At 44.1% G+C, this 15,348-nt stretch overlaps 9 protein-coding genes across 9 annotated transcripts; 3 read left to right on the top strand and 6 right to left on the bottom strand.

Annotated features, from left to right (window-relative positions):
• Positions 1 to 31: 31 nt before the first annotated feature.
• On the bottom strand, positions 32 to 1,659 carry K450DRAFT_221701 (uncharacterized protein). Its single transcript, XM_051585774.1, has one exon. It carries the CDS (start codon positions 1,459 to 1,461, stop codon positions 397 to 399), a length of 1,065 nt encoding a protein of 354 aa, XP_051448560.1. The 5' UTR covers positions 1,462 to 1,659; the 3' UTR covers positions 32 to 396.
• Positions 1,660 to 1,938: 279 nt separating this feature from the next.
• On the top strand, positions 1,939 to 2,553 carry K450DRAFT_221698 (uncharacterized protein). Its single transcript, XM_051585773.1, has one exon. The coding sequence runs from the start codon at positions 2,172 to 2,174 to the stop codon at positions 2,436 to 2,438; it is 267 nt and encodes an 88-aa protein (XP_051448559.1). The 5' UTR covers positions 1,939 to 2,171; the 3' UTR covers positions 2,439 to 2,553.
• On the bottom strand, positions 2,554 to 3,989 carry K450DRAFT_221695 (uncharacterized protein). Its single transcript, XM_051585772.1, has 3 exons — positions 3,476 to 3,989; positions 3,236 to 3,331; positions 2,554 to 3,134 (listed from the first exon to the last, which is right to left on the bottom strand). The coding sequence occupies exons 1-3, from the start codon at positions 3,809 to 3,811 to the stop codon at positions 2,670 to 2,672; spliced, it is 897 nt and encodes a 298-aa protein (XP_051448558.1). The 5' UTR covers positions 3,812 to 3,989; the 3' UTR covers positions 2,554 to 2,669.
• Positions 3,990 to 4,043: 54 nt separating this feature from the next.
• K450DRAFT_221693 (uncharacterized protein) lies at positions 4,044 to 5,834 on the bottom strand. The gene is made up of 7 exons (XM_051585771.1): positions 5,732 to 5,834; positions 5,651 to 5,661; positions 5,396 to 5,551; positions 5,086 to 5,292; positions 4,929 to 5,016; positions 4,739 to 4,854; positions 4,044 to 4,661 (listed from the first exon to the last, which is right to left on the bottom strand). Exons 1-7 carry the CDS (start codon positions 5,793 to 5,795, stop codon positions 4,305 to 4,307), a joined length of 999 nt encoding a protein of 332 aa, XP_051448557.1. The 5' UTR covers positions 5,796 to 5,834; the 3' UTR covers positions 4,044 to 4,304.
• Positions 5,835 to 5,899: 65 nt separating this feature from the next.
• On the bottom strand, positions 5,900 to 6,295 carry K450DRAFT_221689 (uncharacterized protein). Its single transcript, XM_051585770.1, has one exon. It carries the CDS (start codon positions 6,210 to 6,212, stop codon positions 6,036 to 6,038), a length of 177 nt encoding a protein of 58 aa, XP_051448556.1. The 5' UTR covers positions 6,213 to 6,295; the 3' UTR covers positions 5,900 to 6,035.
• K450DRAFT_296886 (uncharacterized protein) lies at positions 5,900 to 7,997 on the bottom strand. Its single transcript, XM_051593649.1, has 3 exons — positions 7,800 to 7,997; positions 7,377 to 7,721; positions 5,900 to 7,298 (listed from the first exon to the last, which is right to left on the bottom strand). The coding sequence occupies exons 1-3, from the start codon at positions 7,915 to 7,917 to the stop codon at positions 6,379 to 6,381; spliced, it is 1,383 nt and encodes a 460-aa protein (XP_051448555.1). The 5' UTR covers positions 7,918 to 7,997; the 3' UTR covers positions 5,900 to 6,378.
• Positions 7,998 to 8,347: 350 nt separating this feature from the next.
• Positions 8,348 to 9,113, top strand: K450DRAFT_221686 (uncharacterized protein). The gene is made up of 3 exons (XM_051585769.1): positions 8,348 to 8,515; positions 8,593 to 8,838; positions 8,902 to 9,113. The coding sequence occupies exons 1-3, from the start codon at positions 8,391 to 8,393 to the stop codon at positions 8,957 to 8,959; spliced, it is 429 nt and encodes a 142-aa protein (XP_051448554.1). The 5' UTR covers positions 8,348 to 8,390; the 3' UTR covers positions 8,960 to 9,113.
• Positions 9,114 to 10,199: 1,086 nt separating this feature from the next.
• K450DRAFT_182949 (uncharacterized protein) lies at positions 10,200 to 11,968 on the top strand. The gene is made up of 5 exons (XM_051584398.1): positions 10,200 to 10,705; positions 10,776 to 11,087; positions 11,155 to 11,228; positions 11,302 to 11,406; positions 11,479 to 11,968. The coding sequence occupies exons 1-5, from the start codon at positions 10,564 to 10,566 to the stop codon at positions 11,749 to 11,751; spliced, it is 906 nt and encodes a 301-aa protein (XP_051448553.1). The 5' UTR covers positions 10,200 to 10,563; the 3' UTR covers positions 11,752 to 11,968.
• Positions 11,969 to 14,134: 2,166 nt separating this feature from the next.
• On the bottom strand, positions 14,135 to 15,285 carry K450DRAFT_221679 (uncharacterized protein; the record flags this gene model as incomplete). Its single annotated transcript, XM_051585768.1, has 2 exons — positions 14,135 to 15,026; positions 15,097 to 15,285. Coding segments are annotated over 2 exons (1,028 nt in total), but the record flags the coding sequence as incomplete, so codon positions are not given.
• Positions 15,286 to 15,348: the final 63 nt, after the last annotated feature.

The raw sequence follows: 15,348 nt of genomic DNA, 5'->3' as shown, positions 1-15,348 counted from the left end.
CGATATGACGACTTAGGGGATGGGTGACTGGCAAGGGTTTTTTAGCCGATGCAATGCACGGTGCTGCTCTGCAAAGCTGATGGAGGAGTCACAATGGCGTTAAAAAGTGGCCACGGGCACAGATGCGATAGGCGCTTATTAAATTTGTTGTGTATTTGTGTCCAAACCCTTGCAGTTGTGATTTTTATTTTCTTTTAGATGATCTAGAAGGGGTATACGTTCATGCGATATGTCCTTAATGAAGGAGCTGAGACCAGTCTGTATCAGTGGAAGCTTTCTTTATAGTTTATGTGGTTTTAGATAAAAGAAAGAAAAAAAAAAATAGAGCATCAAGCTAGATGATATCGGGGAGTGATGTGAGTAAATGGGAGGAGGGAAATGATTACAATAAAGTCTTTAAGCAGACAATGAAGATTCAACAATAATAGCAGTGACACGGTAAGGGTCAATGTTGGAAGCGGGTCTTCTGTCCTCAAGATAACCCTTGCCTTCCTTTGAGACGTGACGAGGAATACGGATGGAAGCACCACGGTTGGCAACACCATAGGAGAAGGTGTCAATGTGACCAGTTTCGTGACGACCAGTAAGACGAAGGTTGTTATCTTCACCATAGACAGCAATGTGCTCGTTGTGGCGCAAGCTCATCTTGTTGATAGCGTCTTCAATAGCCTTGATACCACCCTCCTCACGCATAGCAGCAGTAGAGTAGTTAGTGTGGCAACCGGCACCGTTCCAATCACCGGCAACAGGCTTGGGGTGGATGCTGACGATGACACTGAAGTCTTCAGCAACACGGTTAAGGAGGTAACGAGACATCCAAAGGTCGTCACCCATAGTGATACCTTCGCAGGGACCAACTTGGTATTCCCATTGACCGGGGGCAACCTCAGCGTTGACACCAGAGCAGTTGACACCAGCGTAGAGACAAGCACGGTAATGGGCTTCAACGATATCACGTCCGAAGACCTTGCCAGCACCAACACCGCAATAGTATTTACCCTGAGCTTCAGGATAACCGCCCTTGGGCCAGCCGTAGGGTTTTTCAGTTTCAACATCGATCAACATATACTCCTGTTCAATACCGAACCAAGGATGAGCATCAGCATGAGCCTCCATAATCTTCAATGCAGCAGCACGGTAGTTGGTCATGTTGGGAGTGCCATCAGGGTTATAGGTTTCGCTCAAGACAAGGATGTTATCACCCTTGCGGAAAGGATCAGCATAGATAGCAACAGGCTTCAAGAGGACATCAGAGTCATGGCCTTCAGATTGACCAGTGGAACTACCGTCGAAGTTCCATTCAGGCAAATCAGCAACAGACTTGGGAGCCTCCTTCAAGGTTCTAGTTTTGGAGCGAAGTTGGTTGCTACCGTCGATCCAAATGTACTCTGCTTGAATAGAGCCCTTTTGATCCAAGGACAGATACTTTTCCAAGAGAGGAGCGTTTGACTTGTAAGCCATAGTAGAGAAAGAAGTTTAAGAAGAGAGGGGGGAGTGAAAACAACAAGGTCCAAGCGAGTCGTGATGGCTGCTGATGGTGAGCTGCTTTTATACCATCTGCCCTCGAATTGCCTATCATATCATTTAAGTATAATAAATTTTTTCAGTTAAATCTTGAATAGTCCGTTATCATTTCCGTCCATCTATACCAGCCCCGACAGCCCCACACACACGCTCCAGTTGCTAAGCCAGCCAGCCTGTTTATACCTCCTGGAAACCCAACAACAACAAATTTATTTCAACCAAGCCATTCTGTCCCTTTCATTTTGTTTTAGATATATTTAGATCATGAAAGGGAGGAACGTCAACTCCTCACTATATAGATCGTTTCACCACCATCTACCGTACAGCTCAAGCTTACATCAAATCAAGATTTGGTGTTTTAGCGGGAGTATTCGCTTGTCTTATCTCTACGGAAACAGCTATCATGGTAAGACATGTGATTGGGTCACTACCATATGAGGCAGCAGATAAGATACCCTTGAGTACCTTTTTATTTCTGTGCAATGCATATAAGTACAGAGTAGTCGATGTGCGGGTTAGTCAAAGGGAGCAACTCCTTCTACCTCCTACTCAATAATGAAGACCGCTGGCGTAAATGAGCTGGAAATTTAAAAAAAGAAAATAAAAGTCATATAAAAAGGAAAAATTCCTAGGTCAGTTGAGGTAAAATGATCGGGGTGGGTGGGGTGAAGTGTTCGATTTCTTTCCTTCTGGCCCTCCTGTTCACCTGTACACCCAGCCATAGACGGATACGCATACAACCGCTCACTCATACGTGTAGCTCCATCCATCATCCGTCAGGGCAAAAACTTCAGAAACTGGCGGGTCCAGCAGCAAAGTTTGGCAGAAATTTGACCTGCCGATTACTCCATATGGTAAACCACTTGAGCCTTATCTCTCGTCAGAGTTCATGGCTGCCATGTGACCTTGTGTAGCCAAAGGATAATCAGGAAATAGAAAGGAAGCTTTTTTTGGGATGTGTGCAGATGAGATATGTTTGGGTTTGTATTGTAGTGTTATTTACAACTGGAGAAAGAATGAGGAGAGAGAAAAATGGTAAGAGAGAGAAAGAAGAAACAAATATGGCGAGAGACGGATGGAGCTGAGGGTTAATTTTAAGCTTGGTTGAGAAGGAGTTTTTTGGACTGGAGGTCAGTGTGGAGTTCTTATATCTCAACGCGATCTAACCATCCGCCAATGGCTCGATTTCGTTGGGCAGTGGGAGACACCAGGTTGACTTGATGCAGCTGCCGAGTAATATGCATCAAGTCTTCATCCAGATCATCGACCGGGTGAACCAGACCAAAGTCATGCGCATTGGTAACAAATTGATGCTGTCGTTGAAGACTAATGCTGCCTGTGCTTCCAGAGATCGATGACTCACGCGACAGGACGAGATCATCCTCATCAACCACATCGTCTGAGCTGATATTGCTCAGGTAGTGAAGGGGCGGTGATACCCTATCATGAAAGTCAAAGTCGTGCCGAACCATGTCTGTTTGAACGCCAACTGATCGGCTTGGAATTTGGCTTTCCCGTCGTAACAAAGCAATTTGATCTTGTGCCTTCATCAATTGTGTACGCAAAGACTCCACCAAGTCTTTTTGTTCATTCAGTTCGCTCACTAGCCGCTAAGGTACCATATGGAAACAGATGCATCAAAAAATAAAAGGAACCATGGGATTAAATTTTTATGAGCCAAACAGACAAGAGCTTAAAACTCAGCACTTACCTCCTCATTTTCTATGGCATCTATCGCATTGTCTTCTTCATAGTGAAATAATCGAAGCTTTAAATTAAAATTCTCCTTTTTGAGATCAGTGATGACCTAAACGTATTTGTCGAAGCAAGCATCATCAGTAAACAAGTCAAATTAGAACAAAAATTATGTCCCATTTGACTAACTGGCTATATGCCTGTCTTTGATTTCCTTGACATTATACCCAGTATGACCTTCAGGCAATCTACTTACTTTTTCAAATTCTTTTAAAGGAACGGATGATTTATGGTCATTCAGGTCGAGTGAAGAGGGCATATGACTGGGATATTGTGAGATGAGTGGCGTGCTGTTGCTGGGAGTGGGTGTGACGTGAGAGGGGGTGCCGAGAGTAGGGGTGAGGCTGACCACCCGCTTTCGATGGCTGATATCAGAAAGTCGTTTAGTAGGGGTTGAATTCGACATCACAGGGGATTGTGACCGAGTTGGACGAACGACAATGCCTGCCGGCGATCCAAATGTAGGCGAATGGAAGCGTCGGGGTGTTGCATGTCCATGCACCGTGCCACCGGACGGCTTGGCGGACGACATGTAAGAACAGAGATAGCGAGGTACTGAATAAGCAATGTGAAAAGAATGGAATCGAAGAACGACACTAGGATTCGAGCCTGGGTACTAACTGATTTATTGGGAATGTGGGTGTGTAAAGCTTGGCTCGGCCAGGACTGTACTGACGACAGAAAATTTCTTTGCTCGCTCTCGGGCAAAGGCGTTCAACAGTCCAATTGCAAAGTCCAAACCCACCAGTCAGCTATCACATCACTTGTTCTGCTTTTTCCTTTCTGTTTTCCTCAAACGATATGTAATTTATGTAAATACATTTGAAAAAAGAAAAAACAAAAGCTGGTAGTTTCTAAATGTGTCTGTCAAATGGACCGGGTGATTTTTGCATGAGAAGAGAAAAAAAAATAATGAAAGACAAGGTGTGTAAGGAAGGGATACATGTTGGTAACAGAAGATGGTTAGGGAGGGGCAAGTACAAAAACTGAAAAGAAGAAACAATGTCGTCTTGTCTTTTGGTATTCTAGCACATTTTGAAGTCGCAGTGTTCCTCACACTCTCCATTAACACCTTGGAATCGGTAGTCTATGTCGATATCCAAATCGCGAGGGTTGCTCTTGTTAGGGGCGCAGCGAACAGTTCCACTAATCTCTTCGCCAGCCTTGATAGTGACAGTCTCGGGTGTGTAGAAAACAGTCTGCTTCCAGTGAGTGTACTTGGCGTGAGGGCCGGTGGAGAATCGTACAGGCTTATGGCAAGCGGTGAAAGCAATGTCGAACCAAGCAATGAAGGCATGGATATAATCGTCACGAGCAGCAGTGAGCTTGAAGTCGCTGGTGAAAGTCAAATCCTCTTTGGTAACAGTAAGAATGTCGATTTCCTGTAACATGGCGGTCAGTGAAATGGAATTTCCTCTATAGACAGAGCGGTTTCTAACATGATTTCAATTTTTTTTACCTTGAAGGGATAAGGACTGGTAACAACAGTCTTGACATCAACAGTGTCGACCAGGGGTTCCTTGATGGCAAGGTTCTTGATAGAAGAGTAATCGAATCCATAAACATTGTCCCAGTCTGTAAAACACATTCGAAACCAATAAAGTCAATATTGAGCGCTACAGTATCATTCCATCATGGTATCCACTTACATCCGATCTTTTCATCCTTATAATCACCATCCTCAATAGCAGCAATGTACATGGTGGCCTTGTCAGGGAAGATCATACCGCCTGGAGCCTACAGCATAGATTGAATGAGTCAAACGAAACAGCAAAGAGTAGACAGAATGGGATTGTTTCAACTTACCAAGTACTTGTCACGAGCAACCAAGACAGTATCCAACATGGATTCGTACAACAAGAAGTAACCCATCCATTCGGAGATAATGATGTCAACTTGAGGAACAGGCAATTGAACTTCCTCCATCTTTCCTTGGATCAAGGTGATCTTGTCGGTCAAACCGTTATCATCGACGATTTGGCGAGCTTGGATAATGATATTGGACATGTCAATCTGCAGCGAGTTGTTTACCATTAGTTACTGTACGTTTGTTTTTTTTTCTCCCACTTTCAACCTAAAAGTTTTTTCCACGCCTCGAGCTACTCTGATCACTTACACCATAGACATGCTTGGCACCAGACTTGGCAGCAAACATGGACAAGATACCAGTACCACAGCCAACATCGAGAACAATCTTGTCCTTGAACAAGTGCTTGTTCTGATAGATAGATGCCCGGTACGACAAAGTTCGCACCTCATCCTTCAACATTTCCTAGAGAAAGGCAATGCATTGTCAGAATATGAATTGAAAACTTGATTGCCACCATGGGTCATGGCTGCTGTCACTTTGAACGCGGATCAGGTTAGTTACCTCGTGAATGCCTGAGATGAGGAAAACCGAAAGGTTAGATCAGTTGAGCTGGTCAAGGCTTATAAGAGACGAGGTACTTACCGAAGTGGGCATAGGAGTCAAAGTAGTAGTCTTTGCTTGTCAACTTCTCTTCTTCAGTGGCCATAGTATTGACGGGTTCGATAAGAAGCAAGTACCAGCCACCTGTTACCGTTTTTTAGAGGAAAAAAAAAAAAAAAAAAAAAGTTTCATTGCACAGCGCGCTGCATGGTGATTAGCAGTCCCAGGGCAAACGATCGAAATGGGGTGCCCAGAGGTGTATTTATTGGCTGTAATTTTTCTCTCTTTTTTTCTTTAAAACAATTAAAAATGGAGTATAAGAGATTGCGAGAACCATTTTGAATTTTTAAACTCGCGTACGTTGGTTTAGATAATTATATAAGGGGGTGGGGTTGGGAATCCAAGTAAAAGGAAACGACCGAGTGGAGCTTTTAGGCGGTAATTGGGGGGTAAAAGCAAGGCAACGGAAAGAAAAAAAAAAAAAAAAGAGGATTCGAAGTGGGATATCCTCAAATTCAGTCATCGTATGTACAACGAGCCCCAGGGCTCTGGTATCTGAACATATCTGGAACAAGTAGCAGCAGAAAATAAATAGTAGGGTGGAATGGGAGGAGGAAGAGATATATGGTTAGAATAGATTTTGCATGGCGTGCAGGAGACAATCAGATAGTCGCAGCGTAGCCATTAAACTAATCCCAAGCCAGTGCGGCGATAGGACGCTTGCCAATGGAAGAAAGGGACGCTGGGCGACCAGGACTAGGGGTCGATACATGAAATTGATTTTCATAATATCCATCCAAATCGTCCCTCGAAGGCAACCTAGTTCGTCGAACGGTTCGACGCCCGCCTCCTTGATAGCCTGCGGCCATGCTTCGGCGCATTACCACGACCCCGTATTTTGATTTCGAGGAGGTTGCAGAAGTAGTTTCATGCATTTCTTGGTCCTCGAATAATTCTTCAGCAGGAGGAGGTAGCGGTGGTGCAATACTGACCAAATTCTGATCGGGGGACTCCGTGCTTCCAGCCACATGGAACTGAGACATGAGGATGCGATATGGTAGTACAGTTGAACCGGAGGACGAAGCTGAGGAAGGAGGTCGTGGGGAAGGAGTTGGAGAAGGCGTTGACATTATGCCAGGAACAGTATGATGAGCGAAACGTCTGTTGGGTGTATGGACATGAGAAGATTGCCATTGCTGACTGATATCTGCAATAGACCACAGTTGCAAAAGTCGATCGTGGTGTTCGATCATGATAGTCCATAACTGAGTCCATTTGGTATTGGTTCGAATAATATCCATATTCAAAACATGATGTATAGAATGTCGCTTAAATTGCTTTTCATCTCCATTTTGCAGGGGCCGCTGCTCGAATTGCTTTTTAATAGTATTTTGGTTGACGCTGGATAGGGACTGCTCCAATCCGGTGCAGACCGGTGCGAAGACGATAGCCAGGGCTTCGTGATTCATGAGATTAAACTGGGAGTACTGTTGTACAGCCGCCAATATCTGAGTTATAAGGTATTGCAATAAATCCGAATGAGCCTTGGGCATGTCCAGTGCCAAGTCAGCAACATCCTTTAGCAGTTCTAGTCGAGAGCATGGTCGATCTAAAAAATGAAGAAAGAAAATAGGTTAGAACTCTTAAATACTAACCCTTCAGTAGATTTTAAAAAAGTAGAACCTACCAACTAGCATGAGAAATCGGTCATGGTATGGACGTGGTAAGACAGGTTGTGGCAGACTTCGAAGGTATTTTTTTAATACACCAGTAATAGCATGGATATCATACTTGGAAAGATCCAAGTATTTTCCATAAGATGGAGCTTTATCAAATTCTCTTTGTAATTTATCGACCTCTGCTGCAGCTCCAGAGAGGCGAAAGATGCCTTGTATCGTCAGACCTCGTTCCACTATCTCGGAAAAGCATCTATAAACGATGTCTGGAATTCGTAGGCCGCTTTGAGTGAGCGGGCCAAACTGAGCGGCATATTCTAGGGGTGCTCCAAAGATACCATTCACATCAGAAGGACCTATTTCATATTACGAAGAAGGGTGAGTAAGACGAAAGCGTGGTTCAGTGTAACCGCTGAGATAAGTGGTATTCTTACTTTTTTTTGCAGAGGAAGACGAGTGGATAGTGAATAACGTTTGTTTTGTCTTTGGAAAGAAGAAGGAAAGCGGGTTGCGCTGGCGTCTTTTGGGTTGATCGTGAGTTCCAACTGCCATGTTTACAATGAGTAAAGAGAAATGCAAAGCAAGGAGGCGAGGCACACACTATAGAGAAAAGAAGAAGAGAAAAAAAAAAAGTGAGGCAATACGAGCGAGCGAGCAAAAGGAGGGGGGGTCAAAAATAATGGCTGCTTGCTGTGGGACGTGAACTCAATTGGGGACAGTATACTGCAAAAGGCATCCCGGCAGCAAGTCAGCTTGCAGTGTGAATTACATGCTTCTTATTCCTTCACTTCACCAAGTGATCATTCCATAGCAAATAATAGTCTGATGCAACCAGAAAGGTGCTTCTTGTTCATATTCAAACCTGAAACTGCTCATCCCCCCAAAGTCATTTCCCCCTTTCTGCCCCCTTTTGCAAGATGTTGCCCGGGCAGTTTTAAACCCCGCGCATTTTTCATTTTGGTTGGCCTGGCTTCGTGCACGTCAAGTCAGCCAGCACAGCAGTCCCACTCCTTGGCCATTCGATCATGCATTCCACCTTGCCCTGTCTGATTCTGGCCTTCCTGGTCTCAATAGTGGCGGCTGGAGGCCCAGGTTCTCACCGTTACCAAATGCCCCACTCTAACTATGGCGAAGAGAAATCAAATCAAGAGTAAATGTTCAGATCCTTGTTAGAAAGCCTGATTGTCATTCTCCGCTGTGTCGTATACTGACGGATCTCCTTTGTAGACATATCAAAGAACATATTCAAGAACTTGCAGGAGACGACGGAGAGATTCCAGAAATGGACGAAAAGGATACATTGTTTTACGTGTTCACACTGCATGACTATAACAAGGATGGATTTTTGGACGGGCACGAACTCCGTGCTGCTTTCACCGATATTGACGACGACGATCCTACCGCTGTCGTGTCCCTGGATGAAGTCACTGAAATGGTGGATCATGTATTGGAAGAGGATGATTTGAACGGAGAGTAAGTTTAATTCTTTGGGCCATTACGTGATGTTAACGTTAAATAACATATTTATGTCCTTAGTGGGTTGATTTCATGGGAGGAATACTTGCAAAGTCAGATGTATCATGGGGTTGAATAACACACACACAGCAGCGAGAAACCTTCAATGACACAATTAATGTTGGTAGCCATTGCTACTGAATTAATGGATCTGCATTTTGTTGTGTGGCCTCATTCTTTATTATAAAAAATAAAATAAATAAAAAATTTCGTCATGTAGCTTATATTTTCACTTCCATTGTGACAAAATGCAGCTAAAATTGCGTACTTGTATCGTTCGTCGTTTCTTGACAGAATTGCATGCTTGGCATATAGCTATTTCCGTTGGAAGGAAATGTACCTACAGATGCGTACGAGCATAGCTTCCAAAGGCGACTGAATTTTGGTCTGAAATGGATGTTTTGACAGCTTTACCTGTGCATTGTTATGTAAATAACAATCGTTGCCACTGCAGCAAAATGTTTCATATACTATCCTTTTATCTCATTCATTGATCGCCATAATTGGAACTATACAATGAGCGAATCTGTAATGCATCACGGTATTTCTCTCAGAATCAACTGCTTCTAATCTTCTCTTACTCAACGACTCGTCATTAATTTTTCACTCACCAAGAAAGACATTCCTCGCCCCCTTTGACCGATATTTTTTCTTACAGGGGTGCATGGCGATCCGGGAAAGAAAATTGTAAGAAGAGGAGTTGACTTCTCGATACAGCACGTTCTTTTACAATCCATTCTTGGGTAATGTGGCGAACACGATCATCTGTTACTTTCTGATGCGAAAAGAAATCAAATGGCACGTCGACATCCAGACTCAGGTCCCTGAGCACTTGATATCACAAACAGACGTGGCGGGCTATAATGCATATACAAAACTGTAAGATGGATAATATTTGGCAGCAACAGCATTGGGTTGAACAACCCCAATGGATGCATTTGTTATATTAAGGTGTTTGCTGGTGATAACGAGCAGCATCAGATGATTCTTCTCTATTGTTCTCAAGTAGGCATGGTCTAGGGGCATTGGTAGCAGGGTTCCAGTTAGGCAGGTTCGATGGTACAAACCATCGGCTTTGCGGTCATTCCCTATTTGTAACTTACTCGATTGGTCTCCCACATGCATAGAACAGGAACTCGTGCACAAGCAAATACCCAACCTTTAATCGCCTCTGATCCGGACCATGGCATCGGCGACTACGGACTGTATACTACAAACATGATTCCGCTCGATGGCTCCGCCCGAATTTATTACCTCATTGGATTTTGTCAGTTCAACACCTCCTTTCCATCGTAGTACTTTAGAAAAGGTATAAATCATATTGTCTGCACAGTCATAAACAGCACGACGTCGACGCCATATTATTGACTTTGCGCTCAACCTTCGGTATGCATGAAATTACGATATAATGTTGCCTCCTGACTGGTGATAATCGATAAAGGAAAGAGTATTTGGTATGAAACAGCCATAAAATTTATGGAGTGAGTATTGCGAAGTTGCTGTCGCCTAATTTGCCCGCCTCAGAGACTTTGACATGTTCACCTCTGGGGAACGTTCTCGCGAAAATTGAAATGCACGTGACCGGTTCAGTGCAAGTTGGAAATTTTTTGGAACCAGAAAATTAAAAAAAAAAAAAAGGAACCAACTGCAGCAAGCACATCTGTTTAACCTATACAAAAGCAAATGGCATCCTTCAGCATAGAGCGACCATTTGGTGTTTACCTTTGGGATTACTTTAGTCAAGCATATGAACTCGTGACTGGAAAGCCAGCATCTACTTTCGCTTTCATCCAAGGTGTCACTCCGCTCTCCACCAACAATGAAGGTAAGCTGCGTCAAAAGCTCTCAAATCTCATCATCTTCCTAATCTCACTTCATAATTCAATGTTCGACAGTCCTTATTGCTTGCATTACCTACCTCGTTGTTATTTTTGGAGGACAGTTCTTCATGAAGGAATTGCCCGCGTTCAAGTTCAAAGTCTTGTTCCAGATTCACAACATACTCTTGACCGCCGTTTCTTTCATCTTGTTGGTTCTGTTGATTGAGGAATTGGTCCCAATTGTTGCTAAGCATGGTATTTTCTTCGCCATCTGCTCTCCCCAAGCTTGGACTCAAAAGCTCGAGTTGCTCTACTACCTCAACTACTTGGTCAAGTATTGGGAACTGTTTGACACTGTCTTCCTTGTTGTTAAGAAGAAGAAGCTTGGTAAGTGATAATGGCTCAATTGGCATGCCTCATATTTAGGAACGCTTTGTTAATCTTTCCCTTGCAGAATTCCTCCACTGGTTCCACCACAGCATGACTGCCCTTCTCTGCTACACTCAGCTTGTTGGCTCTACCTCCGTTGTAAGTTATTGATTGGGTAATACGCTGAAAGGGCATTGCTCCATCCAGTTTCTAACATCTCACGTTTTACTAGTCCTGGGTTCCCATTGTTTTGAACTTGACTGTTCATGTCCTTATGTATTGGTACTATTTCCGTACTGCTGGTGGCGCTAGAATTTGGTGGAAGAAGTATCTTACTGTAAGTTCGTCGCGTTCTATTCAACATCTACAGTTATGCCTAGAATTAACTAACCACGTTTCTGTTATTTAGACTATGCAAATTATCCAATTTGTCATCGATCTTTTCGTCATCTACTTCTGCACTTACACTCACTTCGCCTATGCCTACTCTGCTCTCCCTACCTTTGGTGACTGTGCTGGTTCTGAGAACGCCGCTTTCTTCGGTTGCGCTTTGCTCAGCAGCTACCTCTTGCTTTTCATTAACTTCTACGCAAAGACCTACAAGAAGGGTGCCGCTGCTAAGAAGGCCGAGGCCAAATCCAATGGTTCTAGCAAGAAGGGCGGAAAGAGCAAGAAGCTTTAAATGCTCTACAACGGCTCGAGTACTCCATTGTGTCTCTCCGCACACACATAATGATCTGTCACCATCAAAGTGGATTTCGACAAGTAAATGAGTGGAGCTCGACATAGACTTTCTTAAGAAAAAATAGAGATGCCAAATGATATTTACTTTAGACACAGACTTCTAAACAAAATGTTGCATTAAACAAAAAGTTAATAATGGCTGCTGATGTATATCAAATGGGAAAGTAATGCTGGCCAAAGCGGCAAGAAACTAGGATGGATCTGATAGCAAGGGATGCAAATGCAAAAGGAGTTTTTGTTTATGTCAACAAAAGCCGCCTAACATGAGAGGAAATTGTTGCAAGAGACATTAAGCAACCTCACGTTAATATGAAGTACAGTTTATACAAGTTATTTACAATAGGTCATGACGGGCCATCACATCTACGAACAGCTACTCTCGGTAATTAACAAAACATTATTTGGACCGTAATCTAGTTCGTCGTGTGCCAGTGGGTGGTGATATAGATGCAGTTTCTGTCGTCTCTATTGGTGCAGCAGGTTGATCCGATGTTACTGCCGTTGGTTCTTGAGCACTTGGCATATCCCCTTGGTTGCCTACGTCTTCTGTCCCATCCATCGTTGTAGTCTCCGTCATGGGCTGGTCCTCTGTAACGCCTCGTATCTTCTTCAACCATTCGGGCATAGCAACTTTGCCATCGATCATCCAGTCGGGTTGCCCATCCAGCTTGCCAACGCTGAAATACTCCCACCCTTCCGGTACTCCTTTAGCTCCACGTGTTTGACCGGGAAGAGTGACAAACGCGTTGCATACTTCAGACCATACATTCTTATGGTTCAAGCAATCTCGCAAAATATGAAACGCGTGTGGATCTGCGTATGGAACACCGGTCGCTGGATCTTTGTAGTGGGCAACTTTGGAGGTGATCGGACACAATGTTGGTTGTATAGGTCGCAACTCTTTATCCAACCAGGGTGTAAGAGCGGGTATAAGGTCGATGCGATCTAGTTCGCCATCAGAAAGATTGGACAAATCGTATTCAACATCTTGGTCATACATTTCGCTATCTATGGCAGCAGCGCGTCGACCATGAGGAATGATGGGTTGAGGAGATGTAAAGTCGCCTTCAAACGAGATCAAGTTCCTTCCGATCATGTCACTCTTTTCTAAAACATCCTTTTCCATCCATTCCACTACCTCCTTGTCGGTAATCTCTCGAACGACGTTGTTCCCATGATCTTCCTCAATCACCATTATCCTCTTTTTTCTGGGTCGCTCACTTTCCTCTCCGTCGGTGTAGGAGAAGTATCGTATGAATGGACCAATGATGCCTTGCTTTTCTCGACGTTTGGCTTTCGCCATCCGTTCTGCTTCCATTTGCTGCCAATTTTCTAATGACGCCTTATTGGCTTGTTCTGTAATGACCGCTTCGGCTAACATTTCTTCTTGCGTTAAAGTCTTGATCACAGGCTTATCGCGTTTTGGTAGTAGAGCCTAAGTAAAGATGGGTCATAGTTAGCGTCATTTGCACTGTCATTTGAGTTTTCCTTGTATTAGACGTGCAGACGGTACTAACCCTTCTATATTCGTACTCTTTAAGCTGTTCTTCGACTTGCTGGCGATTCTTCAATGTTGCTGAACGTGATGATTGTCGCGGTGCCGATGCCATGGATTCAGCCATAGACGGTTTTAAAGCACGTACTACTCTGGTCTCCTGCTGCTTCGTTTCTCGTACGGATACTTGCTTTTTAGCCGCTGTTGCCGCCGGTGGTTTGTGGGTAGGAACCACCACTTTCCTTGCCTACGTATGTTCGTTAGACCATATCTCAATCAACTTTGCATTATCTCGGTGCTTACTTGTCTCTCCTCCTTTTCAATCATTTTATCCTCTTGCTCTCCTTCAGCCTCTCGTTCAACTTCACTGTCGCCAGATTCAACGTCAAAATCGGAATCCACAATGTCTTCTTCTTCCACTAAGTGTCGAAATGGTGTCATAGTCAATAGGTGATGATTCTTATAAACCATAATCAGTATATGGCATCCATACCTGCGTTTTCGAATTCTTCGTCGCTTTCAATCGCCTCAAACAGATCTTCCATTTCTGCTTCGTCGTTTAGCAGGGCTTTCATTCTAGTGCCGTTGAGCGTTAGATCCAAAACATGTGAATCCCATTTATCGACACAAATCACTGTACCTGCTTCCTGCGTTGGCACGCCGTTCTCTAGTTTCGACTAACGACATGATGAGCTAGAGCGTGCAGGAAGAGTCGCAAATGATTAGCCAGGCCGGTGATCCTAACTTTTTTCTTTCAGCCAGGCAGGGGGTTTTTGGCCGATTTCCAACTCAGTGGCTTGCATGCCTGCCATCCATCCTACACTAGTATTCATAAATTTATATATTTGCAAGGGATTCAGTGCTATGTATTTATTAAAATTACTTTTCAGTACATAAGTGTCTTCTCTGGCTACCGCGACATCCAAGCTTATTGCAGTTTTGACATCTTCTTGTCCTTCTCTTTGGTATCACTACGGTCTTATTGATTATCGACCTAGTTACCGGAAGGCGAGGAGTGGATTGAATGGATGATGCGCCAGGAAAGGATGGAACGGATATTAGCTGGTATAGTTGCGCTTCTCCTCCTGGTGTTGGAATGAAAACAAGTGGCCGTAAGGCGGGAGGTGGCGGCTGTGAATGTGCAGTGGTAGCTGGCATGAGTTTAGGTCTTATAGCTGGGGTTGTTGTCGATGCTGGTGGCACACTATTGGGTTTGTTTTGTGCAACATCTGGCGTAGAGCCACTGTTACTAGAGGTGGTTGCTAGGGCAATAGGAGGATATGTGGTTTTTGGTTTAATTGGTTGTGGTCGGTGGATTCTGTTATCATCGAGTGACTCGTTTGTTAATTGGCTGGCAACTGACGTCGGCGAAAGTCTTTGGCTTCCTTCCGCTGTATTTGTGGGAATTAGGCCATCGTCGTTGTTGGCGGAGGGCTCTAATAAAGCTCCTGGTATTTGTTGAGCAGCTCTCAGCGCTAACGCTACTCCTGCTGCTGTTGGGTCGGCCTGCGATGGTGAACGAGCAGTATAGGTATGGTCATCTTTGGGTTTAATGCTCCTAAAAGTGGTGTTGTTTTTACTAGAAGCTCCGTATCCTCGTCTTCGTCGCTTAAGCGATTGTTTAGGTGGAACTCTGAGATGACGATGAGAAGGTGGAGCCGGTCTTATTGGGCGGGGTCGTGATGATGAGTCTGGCAGTAAAGGCGAAAGATTTGGCCCTAGTAGTTATTTCAAGTGTTAAAGTTTTTCCTTCAAGAACAATAAGTAGTACACATCGCAAATTCTAACCTTGGTACGGTTGAAAGGCGCTGGAAGGGCGAAACGGTAGTGGAACTGAGGGCGACGGACGTGGCTTAAGAACTCGAAACTTTGGAGCAACTTTAGCAGGTTTAAGGATATGGAATGATAGCGTTGGCTTAGGGCGGATTTGCCTATAAGCCGCTGGCTGTTTCTCAGACGAAGACGACTCAGGCATGCAGATCCTTGACATGAACAGAAATACAACCTTTTTATACCAATTTTAATAGTCCGCAATTTGGT

The sequence above is a fragment of the Umbelopsis ramanniana genome (genome assembly GCF_025399195.1).
Source record: "Umbelopsis ramanniana AG unplaced genomic scaffold K450scaffold_4, whole genome shotgun sequence".
NCBI classification, from domain to species: Eukaryota; Fungi; Mucoromycota; class Umbelopsidomycetes; order Umbelopsidales; family Umbelopsidaceae; genus Umbelopsis; species Umbelopsis ramanniana.
This window is presented reverse-complemented; position numbering and strand designations above follow the sequence as displayed.